Source organism: Haliotis rufescens, unplaced genomic scaffold, assembly GCF_023055435.1.
Source record: "Haliotis rufescens isolate VD_foot unplaced genomic scaffold, xgHalRufe1.0.p SCAF_16, whole genome shotgun sequence".
NCBI lineage: Eukaryota > Metazoa > Mollusca > Gastropoda > Lepetellida > Haliotidae > Haliotis > Haliotis rufescens.
Genome location: NW_025963846.1, coordinates 24,672,104 through 24,687,780, shown reverse-complemented (window position 1 = coordinate 24,687,780; position 15,677 = coordinate 24,672,104). Strand labels below are relative to the sequence as shown.

The 15,677-nt window shown below is 45.3% G+C and overlaps 1 protein-coding gene across 2 annotated transcripts in view; it reads left to right on the top strand.

The window, feature by feature from the left end:
* Window positions 1-191: 191 nt before the first annotated feature.
* Window positions 192-15,677, top strand: part of LOC124133802 (neurogenic locus protein delta-like) — a 42,096-nt gene continuing 26,610 nt past the window's right edge. The window contains exon 1 of one of the 2 annotated variants that reach the window (XM_046498342.2): window positions 192-868. In XM_046498342.2, the coding sequence (XP_046354298.2) occupies window positions 809-868 (60 nt within the window). In that variant the 5' untranslated portion in view covers window positions 192-808. The remainder of the gene's footprint in view (window positions 869-15,677) is intronic. The other variant, XM_046498343.2, reaches the window with a different exon arrangement.

The window sequence follows — 15,677 nt, the reverse complement described above, 5'->3', positions numbered from 1 at the left end:
GTGCACATGGGAATGCACGGAGGAAAGTCGCGATTCATGTGACATACTAGCTTATATTCATGTGATCTGTTGACAGAGCGTGCTTAGTGTATAAACAATCATTTATCATAATTCATCTGCCATTCACGTGGGCTGACATGTGTTTGGGAGTCTGCTACTTAAGGTAATACTTCTTATACCGTCGACCAGGTCACGCTAGTCAGTACGTGATGGGGACAGGGAAATGTCACGCAAACTCCGACACGGGGTTATCCCCCCGTCGCTGCTGAGAGCGGAGTTGTGGGGCAGTCACTCTGACCATAACTAGCGTTTACTTGCAACAATCACGTTTAATCAAGCGTGACGCTCACACTTATCTCAGGTTGTAATCGCGGCCTTATGCGATTTTACCTATTGACGGTGACGTCACGGTCACGTGATAAGCGTGACGGGAAGTGACAAATGAGCCAGTAAACTTTGCCGTAGCGCTGTCAACAGAGACGGGCTGATTCGGCTGATTGACCGAGGGCCGTGAGAAACAAACGCGGCTGTCTTTGTCTCGGCGGTGTTTTCGCTACCTGTCCGGCATCTTCTCGTTACCTGACCCCCTCCCCCGTGTGTCCTGGGGGTGATCTGTGGTCTCAAGGTGTGGGCGAATGTCAAACGGCAACGTTGTCTAAAGTTTCTGCGACTTGGAAAAGTGTTGTGACTTACTATACCTGCTCCGCGTGACCCCACAGGGACGGGGGTGAATCGGGCTTTATACAGCGAGTGACTCTCTCGGATTTCGGTTCTTGTATCACCTTAACAGACGCGGCAGCAGCTGAAGATGGGGAAGCAAGGTCGTGGATGGAGTGTGGCGTTCACACTATGGGTACTTGTCATTCACGTGAGTACCTTGTATTGCCACTGATAATATACACAGATACATTTGCTGTTCCAATGTCAACAAGTCCAGTTATCCTGGTGATGTCAGCTTCATCATCCATCGCCGGGGTTTGGGATGAGGGGACGAGTTTAATGGATGTGTAACTGTATAGACTGATGTTGTAGACTAACGCTTAGTCCCTGAACATATATAATTTTGATAGAAACAAATAATTCCATTTAAATCGAAAAGGCGCCACAGTGAGATTAGAGGTTCAGAACCTGAAGGAAATCTAGACTTGCTTCATTCAGGTCTTTTGCATTGCAGGGCTGGGCGGAGGGGAAAATACTGATTCGGGGACTGTGAGACACACTATTGTTGTAGCTGTGTTGGTCTTTTATTTCAAACGGTCTCCCTGTATATGTCTTAACATATAACGCGCGCTTGTGTGTTTAGTGTGTGTGTTTAGAGTGCGTGTCTGTGTGCGCTTGTGTGTTTAGTGTGTGTGTTTAGAGTGCGTGTCTGTGTGCGTGTGTGCGTTTAGTGTGTATGTGTGTTTTACGTGTTTAGTGTGTGTTTAGTGTGTGTGTGTGTTTAGTGTGTTTAGTGTGTGTGTGTGTGTGTGTGTGTGTGTGTGTGTGTGTGTGTGTGTGTGTGTGTGTGTGTGTGTGTGTGTGTGTGTGTGTGTGTGTGTGTGTGTGTGTGTGTTCAGTGGGGGGGGGGGGGGATTACAGATGAGGGTAAGTTTTATTAATAAATTATTAAAATAATTTATAATGGGTAAGTTTGTACTAACCCAGGCCAAATTTGAATCAGGGGTTACTGTCGGAAATCTTTCCCAGATGAGTAGGGATAGAGCGTGGAAGGTCGTGGGTAGTCGTCTCAGTTGTAGAGTGTACTGCGTTTAGGCTGCCAATCCATAGATTGAACTGCTTGCGGGTCTTTGTTGTGAGGAATTGCAGTGAAGGTATATTAAGAATACAGGTTTTGCATTCAGTACCCATCATTGAAGAAACACACTCAACCGTGAAGACTAGATTTGGATGTGTGATATAGGTGACAATAATAACATGTTGTGGGGAACTTTACTTATGTTGTTATCGGGCTGTTCAGTCGGTGAGGCCAGGCCTAGGGTTACCTTTAAACATGACACGGGGCAAGATCTGAACTTGGTAGATGTTGTACTGGGTTGTGGGTTGAGGGTGAGGACACAGTGTGATGGGACAGGGTGTATGTGTGATGAGACAGGGTGTGTGTCTGATGGGACAGGGTGTGTGTGTGATGGGACAGGGTGTATGTGTGATGGGACAGGGTGTGTGTGTGATGGGACAGGGTGTATGTGTGATGGGACAGGGAGTATGTGTGATGGGACAGGGTGTGTGTGTGATGGGGCAGGGTGTGTGTGTGATGAGACAGGGTGTGTGTGTGATGGGGCAGGGTGTGTGTGTGATGGGGCAGGGTGTGTGTGTGATGGGACAGGGTGTGTGTGTGATGGGACAGGGTGTATGTGTGTGATGGGACAGGCGGTGTGTGTGATGGGGCAGGGTGTGTGTGTGATGAGACAGGGTGTGTGTGTGATGGGACAAGATTTGTGTGATGGGACAGGGAGTACGTGTGATGAGACAGGGTGTATGTGTGATGGGACAGGGTGTGTGTGTGGTGGGACAGGGTGTGTGTGTGATGGGACAGGGTGTATGTGTGATGGGACAGGGTGTATGTGTGATGGGACAGGGTGTGTGTGTGATGAGACAGGGTGTGTGTGATGGGACAAGATTTGTGTGATGGGACAGGGAGTACGTGTGATGAGACAGGGTGTATGTGTGATGGGACAGGGTGTGTGTGTGGTGGGACAGGGTGTGTGTGTGATGGGACAGGGTGTATGTGTGGTGGGACAGGGTGTGTGTGTGATGAGACAGGGTGTATGTGTGGTGGGACAGGGTGTGTGTGTGATGAGACAGGGTGTGTGTGTGATGGGACAGGGTGTGTGTGTGATGGGACAGGCGGTGTGTGTGATGGGACAGGGTGTATGTGTGATGGGACAGGGTGTATGTGTGGTGGGACAGGGTGTGTGTGTGATGAGACAGGGTGTATGTGTGATGGGACAGGGTGTATGTGTGGTGGGACAGGGTGTGTGTGTGATGGGACAGGCGGTGTGTGTGATGGGACAGGGTGTATGTGTGATGGGACAGGGTGTATGTGTGATGGGACAGGGTGTGTGTGTGATGGGACAGGGTGTATGTGTGATGGGACAGGCGGTGTGTGTGATGGGACCGAGTGTGTGTGTGATGGGACAGGGTGTATGTGTGATGGGACAGGGTGTATGTGTGATGGGACAGGGTGTATGTGTGATGGGACAGGCGGTGTGTGTGATGGGACAGGGTGTGTGTGTGATGGGACAGGGTGTGTGTGTGATGGGACAGGGTGTGTTTGATGGGGCAGGGTGTGTGTGTGATGAGACAGGGTGTGTGTGATGGGACAAGGTTTGTGTGATGGGACAGGGAGTACGTGTGATGAGACAGGGTGTATGTGTGATGGGACAGGGTGTGTGTGTGTGATGGGACAGTGTGTGTGTGTGATGGGACAGGGTGTGTGTGTGTGATGGGACAGGGTGTGTGTGTGGTGGGACAGGGTGTGTGTGTGATGGGACAGGGTGTATGTGTGATGGGACAAGGTGTATGTGTGATGGGACAGGGTGTGTGTGTGGTGGGACAGGGTGTGTGTGTGGTGGGACAGGGTGTATGTGTGATGGGACAGGGTGTGTGTGTGGTGGGACAGGGTGTGTGTGTGATGGGACAGGGTGTGTGTGTGTGATGAGACAGGGTGTGTGTGTGATGGGACAGGGTGTGTGTGTGTGATGTGACAGGGTGTGTGTGTTATGGGATAGTGTGTGTGTGTGATGGGACAGGGTGTGTGTGTGTGATGTGACAGGGTGTGTGTGTTATGGGATAGTGTGTGTGTGTGATGGGACAGGGTGTGTGTGTGATGGGACAGGGTGTTTGTGTGATGGGACAGGGTGTGTGTGTGATGGGACAGGCGGTGTGTGTGTGATGGGGCAGGGTGTGTGTGTGATGAGACAGGGTGTGTGTCTGATGGGACAAGGTTTGTGTGATGGGACAGGGAGTATGTGTGATGAGACAGGGTGTATGTGTGATGGGACAGGGTGTGTGTGTGGTGGGACAGGGTGTGTGTGTGATGGGACAGGGTGTATGTGTGATGGGACAAGGTGTATGTGTGATGGGACAGGGTGTGTGTGTGGTGGGACAGGGTGTGTGTGTGGTGGGACAGGGTGTATGTGTGATGGGACAGGGTGTGTGTGTGGTGGGACAGGGTGTGTGTGTGATGGGACAGGGTGTATGTGTGATGGGACAGGGTGTGTGTGTGGTGGGACAGGGTGTGTGTGTGGTGGGACAGGGTGTATGTGTGATGGGACAGGGTGTGTGTGTGATGGGACAGGGAGTATGTGTGTGATGGGACAGGGTGTGTGTGTGATGGGACAGGGTGTGTGTCTAATGGGACAGGGTGTATGTGTGATGGGACAGGGTGTGTGTGATGGGACAGGGTGTATGTGTGTTGAGACAGGGAGTTTGTGTGATGAGACAGGGTGTATGTGTGATGGGACAGGGTGTGTGTGTGATGGGACAGGGTGTGTGTGTGATGGGACAGGGTGTGTGTGTGTGATGGGACAGGGTGTGTGTGTGATGGGACAGGGTGTATGTGTGATGGGACAAGGTGTATGTGTGATCGGACAGGGTGTGTGTGTGGTGGGACAGGGTGTGTGTGTGATGGGACAGGGTGTATGTGTGATGGGACAGGGTGTGTGTGATGGGACAGGGTGTGTGTGTGTGATGGGACAGGGTGTGTGTGTGATGGGACAGTGTGTGTGTGTGATGGGACAGGGTGTGTGTGTGATGGGACAGGGTGTTTGTGTGATGGGACAGGGTGTGTGTGTGATGGGACAGGGTGTGTGTGTGATGAGACAGGGTGTGTGTGTGATGAGACAGTGTGTGTGTGTGATGAGACAGGGTGTGTGTGTGATGAGACAGTGTGTGTGTGTGATGGGACAGGGTGTATGTGTGATGAGACAGTGTGTCTGGGTGATGGGACTGTGTCTATGTGCGATGGGACAAGATGTATTATGAAATTAAATTTTTAAAATGTAATAAAATATTAGGATATCCTGTTTGATCCTTCAGTTCATATTAGAACCCGGGAGTGATTTTAATGTTTCAAACGACGTGTGACCATATCTCGTATTTCTCTTATCTGGATACGACGTGTAACTCTAAGGTTTCTCCAAAAATAAATCCATAAAACACAGACATTTTTACCCTCGGTGTGGAAGCTCCAGTTGAATAAGAGTCCCGTTAGTTGTCTGCGGGGAAGCAGTAACAACCAGAACGGGGGTCATCGTTGGTGAGCCAGACCTATGCTAACAAACTTCTTTACCTTGCACATAATTATTCAGATCTTCTACTCTGTGTTTACAAATGAAACAAAGCCTGACTAGCAACACAAAACGACTACAGTTTTATGTGGGTCAGGATGTTCTTTCTTTGAGGTGAGGGTTAGACCCCGGGGGCAATGCCTTTCAATGATGGCAAATAGCGGACGTTGTATGTAGGTGAGAACTAGTCCCCGGGGGTGGGGTGTTGATGACATACATTCGAAAGTGAAAGGTCTAGTGAAATTTGCTTGTGGGAAATGCTGCCGAACGAACCTTTGATACTATATCATTATGAATATGCTATTAGTGACACTCATTGCTAGATAGGGAGAATTGTGAATATGTGATCATCTGATTGGTTGTAGCTTCAAGCAATGGTTGTTATGATGATATTCAACCCAAAGTTTGATGGATTATTGTTATTATTCCACCGAAATGATTACTTATAACGAGTATTGTAAAACGGTATAAATATCTTATTAACCCGATCAAAATTATTTTTGTATATATTTACAAAGTTTCCAATATTTTTTTAACACGATTTTGACTTGAACATGTACACGTATGTAACGTTTTGGGAAAAACACATAAACGCAATGATGTTCTTTATTCCTGAATTAGCGAATGAAAACGAGAAAAATATGTAAGGAAATTCATGTCACATATCCAGCTCAGTTTATTTCCTCAATCACATCTTCCAGGAGAAAACGCAAAACTGTTTTGGGTAATACTATTTAACATAAACCTATAATATTCCTCGTCATTGCTTTTTGTAACAACATCATCAACCGTTCAAAGTCAACGCATGAGATGGCCGCCTTCTTACTTCACGCCTACTTGATGACTCACTCAAAACGTGAAGGGTTTTCCAAATTCTTTTGAAAGAAGTAGGCGTTGTTGAAAGAGTTCGGTGGTTTTCTCACCAACATGAAGTATGAACAAGTCAACGTGACAGGTACATGTCACATTTATATAAATGTACGCGCCCCCTCGCCACTGCAAGCCCCCACTGACTGTATTGCGTGTTCTGATTATTCCTTTTCGTGAACAATTGATTCGAGAATAAAGTGTCACTAGCACCTGAGAAACGATTTATTGGTCCATGTGAAGAATCCTAATAACATAATAGGTAGAATTCAATACTTTAGGTCAATGTGAAGTTTACTAATAAAATAATACGTAGAGTTAATTACTTTAGGTCCTTGTGAAGTTTACTAATAAAATAATATGTAGATCTCATCATTTTAGGTCCATGTGAAGTTTACTAATAAAATGATATGTAGAATCCATTACTTTAGATCCATGTGAAGTTTACTAATAAAATTATGTAGAATTAATTACTTTAGGTCCATGTGAAGTTTACTAATAAAATTATGTAGAATTAATTACTTTAGGTCCATGTGAAGTTTACTAATACAATTATGTAGAATTAATTACTTTAGGTCCATGTGCCTAATAAGTTTAACTTAAGAGCCAATTTCCTTCCACTGAACTAGAAATACACCAGTGAATCAGCCTGATCTGTTTCATATTTAGAGTTATACATAAAGATTCAGTAACACAATAAGAAAGCAACAAGACTGTATGACTAGTGGGATGACTTCAACTTCAACTTTCCCTTTATGTCGAGACATAACTCCAGTCTTTGGTGTTTACATTTCACAACTTTTGAGTGAGTGAGTGAGTTGGGTTTATATCGCTTTTAACAGTATTCCAGTTCTAACACGGCGTTTCAGCTTAATGTGGAAAGCCCGAAGATTTGTAGAGGAAAGAACGAGAGAAACGAACATTTGTAAAAATAGAAAGTAAGAACCGGAATGACGATGAAGACAACGGTGACGACGACAACGATGCTGACGATGTCGACGACGACGACGACGACGACGATGATGATGATGATGATGATGATGATGATGATGATGATGATGATGAAGAAGAAGAAGGAAGCTATCTCATAACTTTATCCCATACCACAAGCATCCTCTGAGGGTATTTAAGAAACAATTCCCGTCGCTCATTACTCTTTAAATAGTTTCCCGGTCTTATGTTTGTATGACTGATGTTTTTTTCATACCACGGATGTTTCACATCCTGTTCTTGGCAAAGTAAAGTTCACATATAAGTAGAAATAATAGCCAAAAGTCTGAAAACCCCCAAGCTATTTTCCTTACATGTCAACACTAATGTCAACTGATGGATCGACTGGTGTTACACATCAGCTATAAACCCTGATTAATCTATACGTTACCAGATTACATGTCCGTTACAGCTGTCCATCAATCGACGTTTATCACGGATGATCTCACCTTACATTAAAATACGAACTTCTGATTGATTAAGGACCTGGGCTCCGTTCCACAAAGAGATCTTAGCACTAAGTCGATCGTAACTCCCATACTTTAACATAGACTTGTGACAGTCGTAGCGCTACCTGGGCTCCGTTCCACAAAGAGATCTTAGCACTAAGTCGATCGTAACTCCCATACTTTAACATAGACTTGTGACAGTCGTAGCGCTAAGATCGCTTTGTGGAACGGGACCCAGCGCTACCTGGGCTCCGTTCCACAAAGAGATCTTAGCACTAAGTCGATCGTAACTCCCATACTTTAACATAGACTTGTGACAGTCGTAGCGCTACCTGGGCTCCGTTCCACAAAGAGATCTTAGCACTAAGTCGATCGTAACTCCCATACTTTAACATAGACTTGTGACAGTCGTAGCGCTAAGATCGCTTTGTGGAACGGGACCCAGGCAATTATGTTCCATGTAGCCATGCTCATATACCCTGCTGAGAAATCAGTCGGAACACACCTTAGCTAATTTGCTTATCTCGCATAAGTATCGTTGAGCTGAAATGAACCGATGTTTATTCGAATGCATTGGGTAAAGGGAAGTAATTCGGTTTGTGTCGACAGTTAGCAGTCAAAACGGCTGAAGCAAAGCGTTTTACTCGGTGAAACTTGTATATATTTCGCACATATATTCCGAGTCTGTATGAATGAACGTTGGTGAGGTAAATTCGTTGTCAACCGATCCCTCGGGGCTTATAGTGGGATGTACCCTGTGCGTGGGCTCTTTTCCCCGAGCCGTCAGACAATTTATAATGTGCACGATACAACGACAAATTACTTAAAACGATAAACTACTAAACATCACGGAACAATTCCATTTTCATTTTATTTCCTGCTTGGAACATGGAAAATTCCTATTTTTGTTTTTGTTTCCGCATTGTTAAGACAACCACAGAATTCCCCCAGAGATGTGTGATTAATAACTTCAACGCTCACAACAAATTTCTACCTTGAAATTCTGAATTCGTACATTTCAAAAAGGATAAACTTCGTTAGATAAAGTCATAATGTTCACAACAATCTACTGAGCATAAAACATCCTTGTTAAGATATTGTTATACATCACGCAGGTACATCACGTTTATACATCCCGCAGGTACATCACGTTTATACATCACGCAGGTACATCACGTTTATACATCACGCAGGTACATCAGGTTTATACATCATGCAGGTATATCACATTTGTACACCACGCAGGTACATCACGCGGGTACATCACGCACACACATCACGCGGGTACATCACGAATATCCATAACTCAGGTACATCACGCACACACATCACGCAAGTACATCACGCGGGTACATCACGCACATACATCACGCGGGTACATCACGCACACACATCACGCAGGTACATCACGCATATACATCACGCAAGTACATCACGCACATACATCACACAGGTACATCACGCACACACATCACGCACACACATCACGCACATACATCGCGCAGGTACATCACGCACACACATCACGCAAGTACATCACGCACATACATCACGCACACACATCACGCACACACATCACGTACACACATCACGCAAGTACATCACGCACATACATCACACAAACACATCACGCACATACATCACGCACACACATCACGCACACACATCACGCAAGTACATCACACACATACATCACGCACATACATCACGCACACACATCACGCACACACATCACGCACACACATCACGCAAGTACATCACGCACATACATCACGCACATACATCACGCACATACATCACGCACATACATCACGCACACACATCACGCACACACATCACGCACATACATCACGCACACACATCACGCACACACATCACGCACACACATCACGCACACACATCACGCACACACATCAGGCAAGTACATCACGCACATACATCACGCACATACATCACGCACACACATCAGGCACACATATCACGCACACACATCACGCACACACATCACGCACACACATCAGGCAAGTACATCACGCACATACATCACGCACACACATCACGCACATACATCACGCACACACATCACGCACACACATCACGCGCACACACATCACGCACACACATCACGCACATACATCACGCACACACATCACGCACATACATCACGCACACACATCACGCACACACATCACGCACACACATCACGCACACACATCACGCACACACATCAGGCAAGTACATCACGCACATACATCACGCACACACATCACGCACACACATCAGGCACACATATCACGCACACACATCACGCACACACATCACGCACATACATCACGCACACACATCACGCACATACATCACGCACACACATCACGCACATACATCACGCACACACATCACGCACATACATCACGCACACACATCACGCACACACATCACGCACACACATCACGCAGGTACATCACACAGGTACATCACGCACACACATCACACAGGTACATCACGCTCACACATCACGCACACACATCACGCACACACATCACGCACATACATCACACAGGTACATCACGCACACACATCACACAGGTACATCACGCTCACACATCACTCAGGTACATCACGCACATACATCACACAGGTACATCACGAACATCCATCACTCAGGTACATCACGCGGGTACATCACGCACACACATCACGCAGGTACATCACGCACATACATCACGCAAGTACATCACGCACAGGTACATCACGCACACACATCACACAGGTACATCACGAACATCCATCACTCAGGTACATCACGCACATACATCACACAGGTACATCACGAACATCCATCACTCAGGTACATCACGCGGGTACATCACGCACACACATCACGCAGGTACATCACGCACATACATCACGCAAGTACATCACGCACATACATCACACAGGTACATCACGCACACACATCACGCACACACATCACGCACATACATCACGCAGGTACATCACGCACACACATCACGCACACACATCACGCAAGTACATCACGCACATACATCACGCACACACATCACGCACACACATCACGCAAGTACATCACGCACACACATCACGCACACACATCACGCACACATATCACGCACACACATCACGCAAGTACATCACGCACATACATCACGCACATACATCACGCACATACATCACGCACACACATCACGCACACACATCACGCGCACATCACGCAGGTACATCACGCACACACATCACACTCATACATCACGCAGGTACATCACGAATATCCATCACTCAGGTACATCACGCACACACATCACACACATACATCACGCAGGTACATCACGCACACACATCACACACATACATCACGCAGGTGTATGAACGTATACTGTAATTAGCTGTTCTGTTCCTGCACAAGTGACGTACACGAAATTGCCCCCTGACTCCGTGTTTACGTCACAGTGTTCCTAGCCCGCGGTCACATTACACACGCCCCGTCCGTCATTCGGATGTGATCCGGCATACAGACGCCCCGAGACAGAGATTTAGACACGAAGATAAAATACGGGACTTATACAACTAGAAGTGGGGTGATTATGGTTATTGAGTAGTTAGGTTGTTTTTGCTTTTCCAGACAGTCGATCATGTTCCAGGGACAATTTTTAAATCATGGTGTACATTATTTATATATGTGTGATTTTCAAGAGTATATATATATATATATATATAAATAATTTACTTGTCAGAGCAGACCAGGGTAGCACAATGTCGTTTAAATTGGGGTATTGGAATAAATGCAGCCTGACTTTCCCTTTTTAATTGCTGTATATGTATATCACACGGGAAGGGAAAGGAACCAGAAATTTCACCACAGTATGGGTACAGAGGGCTATACTATACACTATGTGAAGGTTTTTTAAAAAGTCTTTGATAACCTCATCATCAAACGATACAGTACGCTGATTACCTATCTTGATTATCAGCCGACACCATTTGGTGAAAAGGGCAGAATAGCTGTGAAAAAAGATATGATCACGCAGGTACATCGCGTTTATACATCACGCAGGTACATCGCGTTTATACATCACGCAGGTACATCACGTTTATACATCACGCAGGTACATCACGTTTATACATCACGCAGGTACATCACGTTTATACATCACGCAGGTACATCGCGTTTTTAAATCACGCAGGTACATCATGTTTATACATCACGCAGGTACATCACGTTCATACATCACGCAGGTACATCACGTTTATACATCACGCAGGTACATCACGTTTATACATCACGCAGGATCACGTTTATACATCACGCAGGTACATCGCGTTTATACATCACGCAGGTACATCGCGTTTATACATGACGTTTATACATCACGCAGGTATATGTTGGATCACTGAAGATGTAATACACCTATATAATTTTGACGTCGCTTACATATGTGTTCGTTTAATTGTTTACATTTAGGTAAATATGGCATGTCAGAAGCATGTCAATAAATCAGCAACCCCTATGACAGAATATGTTGTCGAATTGAATAAAGAAAACACTTCCTCCCGCATTTCAACGACTTTTTACGAGACCAGATTATATTCCCGACACCTGCATGCAAAACCACGAAGCTTGAATAGATTACGATTGAAAGCAGGTGATATTGACTTACAATGACACCAATATGTAAGGTATCCCTTGTGAAATGATAGTGAATGCCTGCATTGTTGGTGCTCGAACGTCATTGTGTAACTGATACAATCCTTCCCGTGTGCCACAAACACCGGATTGAGAGCGGAGGGTGTTGTTCCTCCTTAGTATGTCTGTATGTTTGTGCAATCGTAACACTGGCATATGATGCGTCGAGACTGACCTTGGACAACTAAAGTACAGTTCAAAACGGCGTTAGGCCTCGCTCACACACCCACTCCACTTTACTCCGCTCCACTCCACTCCACTCCACTCCACTCCACTTTACCCCTCTCCACTCCACTCCGCTCCACTTTACCCCTCTCCACTCCACTCCACTTTACCCCTCTCCACTCCACTCCGCTCCACTTTACCCCTCTCCACTCCACTCCGCTCCACTTTACCCCTCTCCACTCCACTCCACTCCACTCCACTTTACCCCTCTCCACTCCACTCCGCTCCGCTTTACCCCTCTCCACTCCACTCCGCTTTACCCCTCTCCACTCCACTTTACCCCTCTCCACTCCACTCCACTCCTCTCCACTTTACCCCTCTCCAATCCACTCCGCTCCACTTTACCCCTCTCCACTCCACTCCGCTCCGCTCCACTTTACCCCTCTCCACTCCACTCCACTTTACCCCTCTCCTCCCCACTCCACTCCACTCCACTCCACTCCACTCCACTCCACTCCACTCCACTCTCCACCCCGCTCCACTCGGGTGGTCAGACTCGCTGACTTGGCTGATGCATGTCATCGTATCCCATTGTGTTGATCATTGCTCAAGATATCAATCACTGGATTGTCTGGTCCATATTCGATTATCACAGACCGCCGTCATATAACTAGAATATTTCTGATCGCAGCATTAAGCAACAAACAAACAAACAAACTAACTAACGTCTCTGGTATTACGCCTCCAAGGGATCGAACCACCGCTCTTCCGCTTTCCGGGCAGACACGCTATCTTCTACGCTATTACCCCAAATAAACGGAATAACAATTCTCCTCGTATTATTGTCTTAAACGATGTATCTGTAATAGAATTTGAATGGACGAGGTACCATGGTGCATAAAACGGAGACACACCACAAAACACCACACGATATACTTCATGAGTGATATTTCGAAAAGCGACATAATCCTGTCTAGAATACACGGGAGACAAGATAGACACAATGTTTTGGATAACAACTTCTTTAATACTGTAAAAAGCGACGTTTAGGTATAGATACTTATGCCGTTGGTCACTTTTTTACAGTATTAAAGAAGTTGTTATCCATTCAAATTGTGTCTACCTTGTCATCCGTCAACTTCTAAGTAATGCCTATAAATAATTACACATATCTGGGACGTGGGGAAGGAAAAAACACCAGAGAGTATTATGATCGATCATCTAATGAAACTTCCTGGTTTGAAAAACAATCAACATCTGATAGGTCTTTACAGTAAAATCCATGTCATGAATAACCAATTGTCTCTACAGTAAAGACCCATGTAATGGTATTACTCACGTCGCCATTTATAGCAAACACATAGGAACTCCGGATGTATTAATACACATGACGCATACACCGTATCTATTACAGTTAACGTGGTATTGAAAATAGTTCTGTGTTTCGTCTGACAACAAAGGGCAGCTCTGTCACGGTACACCGGTTTCGTTATGATTCAGAACCGTATCAAGACAATGCACCTTTCAGAATGGAAAACAGAAGTCGTTTATCATGAATCTGCCACACACTGGCGTACCTGCACTGGTACTACCTTGTTCTTGATTTCTCAGCCCTCACAATACCCCGTGATGTAGCCGGGTGGAACCAGTCTGCAGACTGACTGTACTCGGAAGGCAGAAAATGGGCGTCGGGTTATCAGTAGTTACTGGTTATAAATACGTTTGTTGAGGCAACCAGGGAAATTAGGGCGTGTCTTCTTGCAACAAGACGGCGCTGAACAACAAGGAACGTTATATCTGATGATATCTAGTTCCAATACACCTCATTTCGACGCAAATTGTATTGGACTGTATTTCATATTTTTATAACCTTTGGACCGCCTCCGTGGTCTAGTGGTAGAGCGTCAGCCCGGAGAGCGAAAGGTCCGGGGTTCGATCCCCGGCCACGTCATACCAAGAGACGTTAATAGATGGTACTTGATATGACTGGTGTCATCCAGGAACCGTGATCAGGGAACATATCTGCCTAGTGCTTGGGACTTATTGCCTTGATTTTTGTCAGTGCCAATTATCTAACTGGCTTCCATTTGCCCACTGCTATTTCTATTCCTTTACCTATCAATGCTAATTACCCCCGGCCTCCCGTTTTCCCATTGCCCATTGCCATTTACCTATCAGTGATAATTTAGTCCAGTTGTCCATGAGTATTAGCGCTAATTACTGTACAGTGTTGGCTTACTTTGTGAATTGCTAATCGCCTATCAGCGCCAATTATCCTTTGGCTTCCCTAGTTAAGTTTCCACCTTGTGTTATCTTCTTACTCTTGTTGTTCTGACATGTACATATATATGCTCTCTGCCTAAAAGGTTTCATTCACCTGATGAAGGAGTAAGCATATATTCCAAAATGTTGTGTTCCTCACAAATTCTGTCTGTCTGTCTGCATGACACGACAGCCTCCCAGGAAACAGAACTTGTATCTCATCCCAGCGAAACAATAACCAAAGTTAACAAAACACTAATATAAACATAATTTGTATCAAGGCATTTATAAGTGATACTCATAAGGGAGGGAATTTATGATGCCACAACATCATCGACAGTAACGACATCATGAACATGACACGCAATACTAAGTGCCAGGCAAAATTAAGTATAGATCCATATTTGGTGGTGGTTGAAAATAAAACAAACGAGAAAAGGTTTTCGACTGTGGGGTATTCTATACGGGTATCACAGCTGTGTTTTAGACCTTAAGTTTGCCGAGTTTCAGTGACTGGGACATGCGTTACACATTCACAGGCTCCAAAGTACCAAAGAAGGATATAATTTACCAAATATATTGTTTTCGAGTTTATTGATTGCAGACAAACACAACTGTTTTGTGTTGAAGAAACTATGTAACATATATTTGTACGTGAACGATATATTTATGGGTTTACGGGGGCATAGAAATGAGTCAAAACTTCATCTGTATGTCCATCGACATGGTTTGGTTTGTCAAATAACACATACCAATTACTCCTTGGTTGAGACTCTTTCAGGCGGATAGTAAACTGAATTGAGATATGACACCAAAATATTACAGATATTTGAGCAATCTATATACATATACTATAGATATTTTTAAATAAAATGTTTCAAACTGAAGAGGGAGTTAGCGAGGATTAAAATTGGCGAAACCTTAAATGGCGAAATGGGTGCAAAGTGTGAA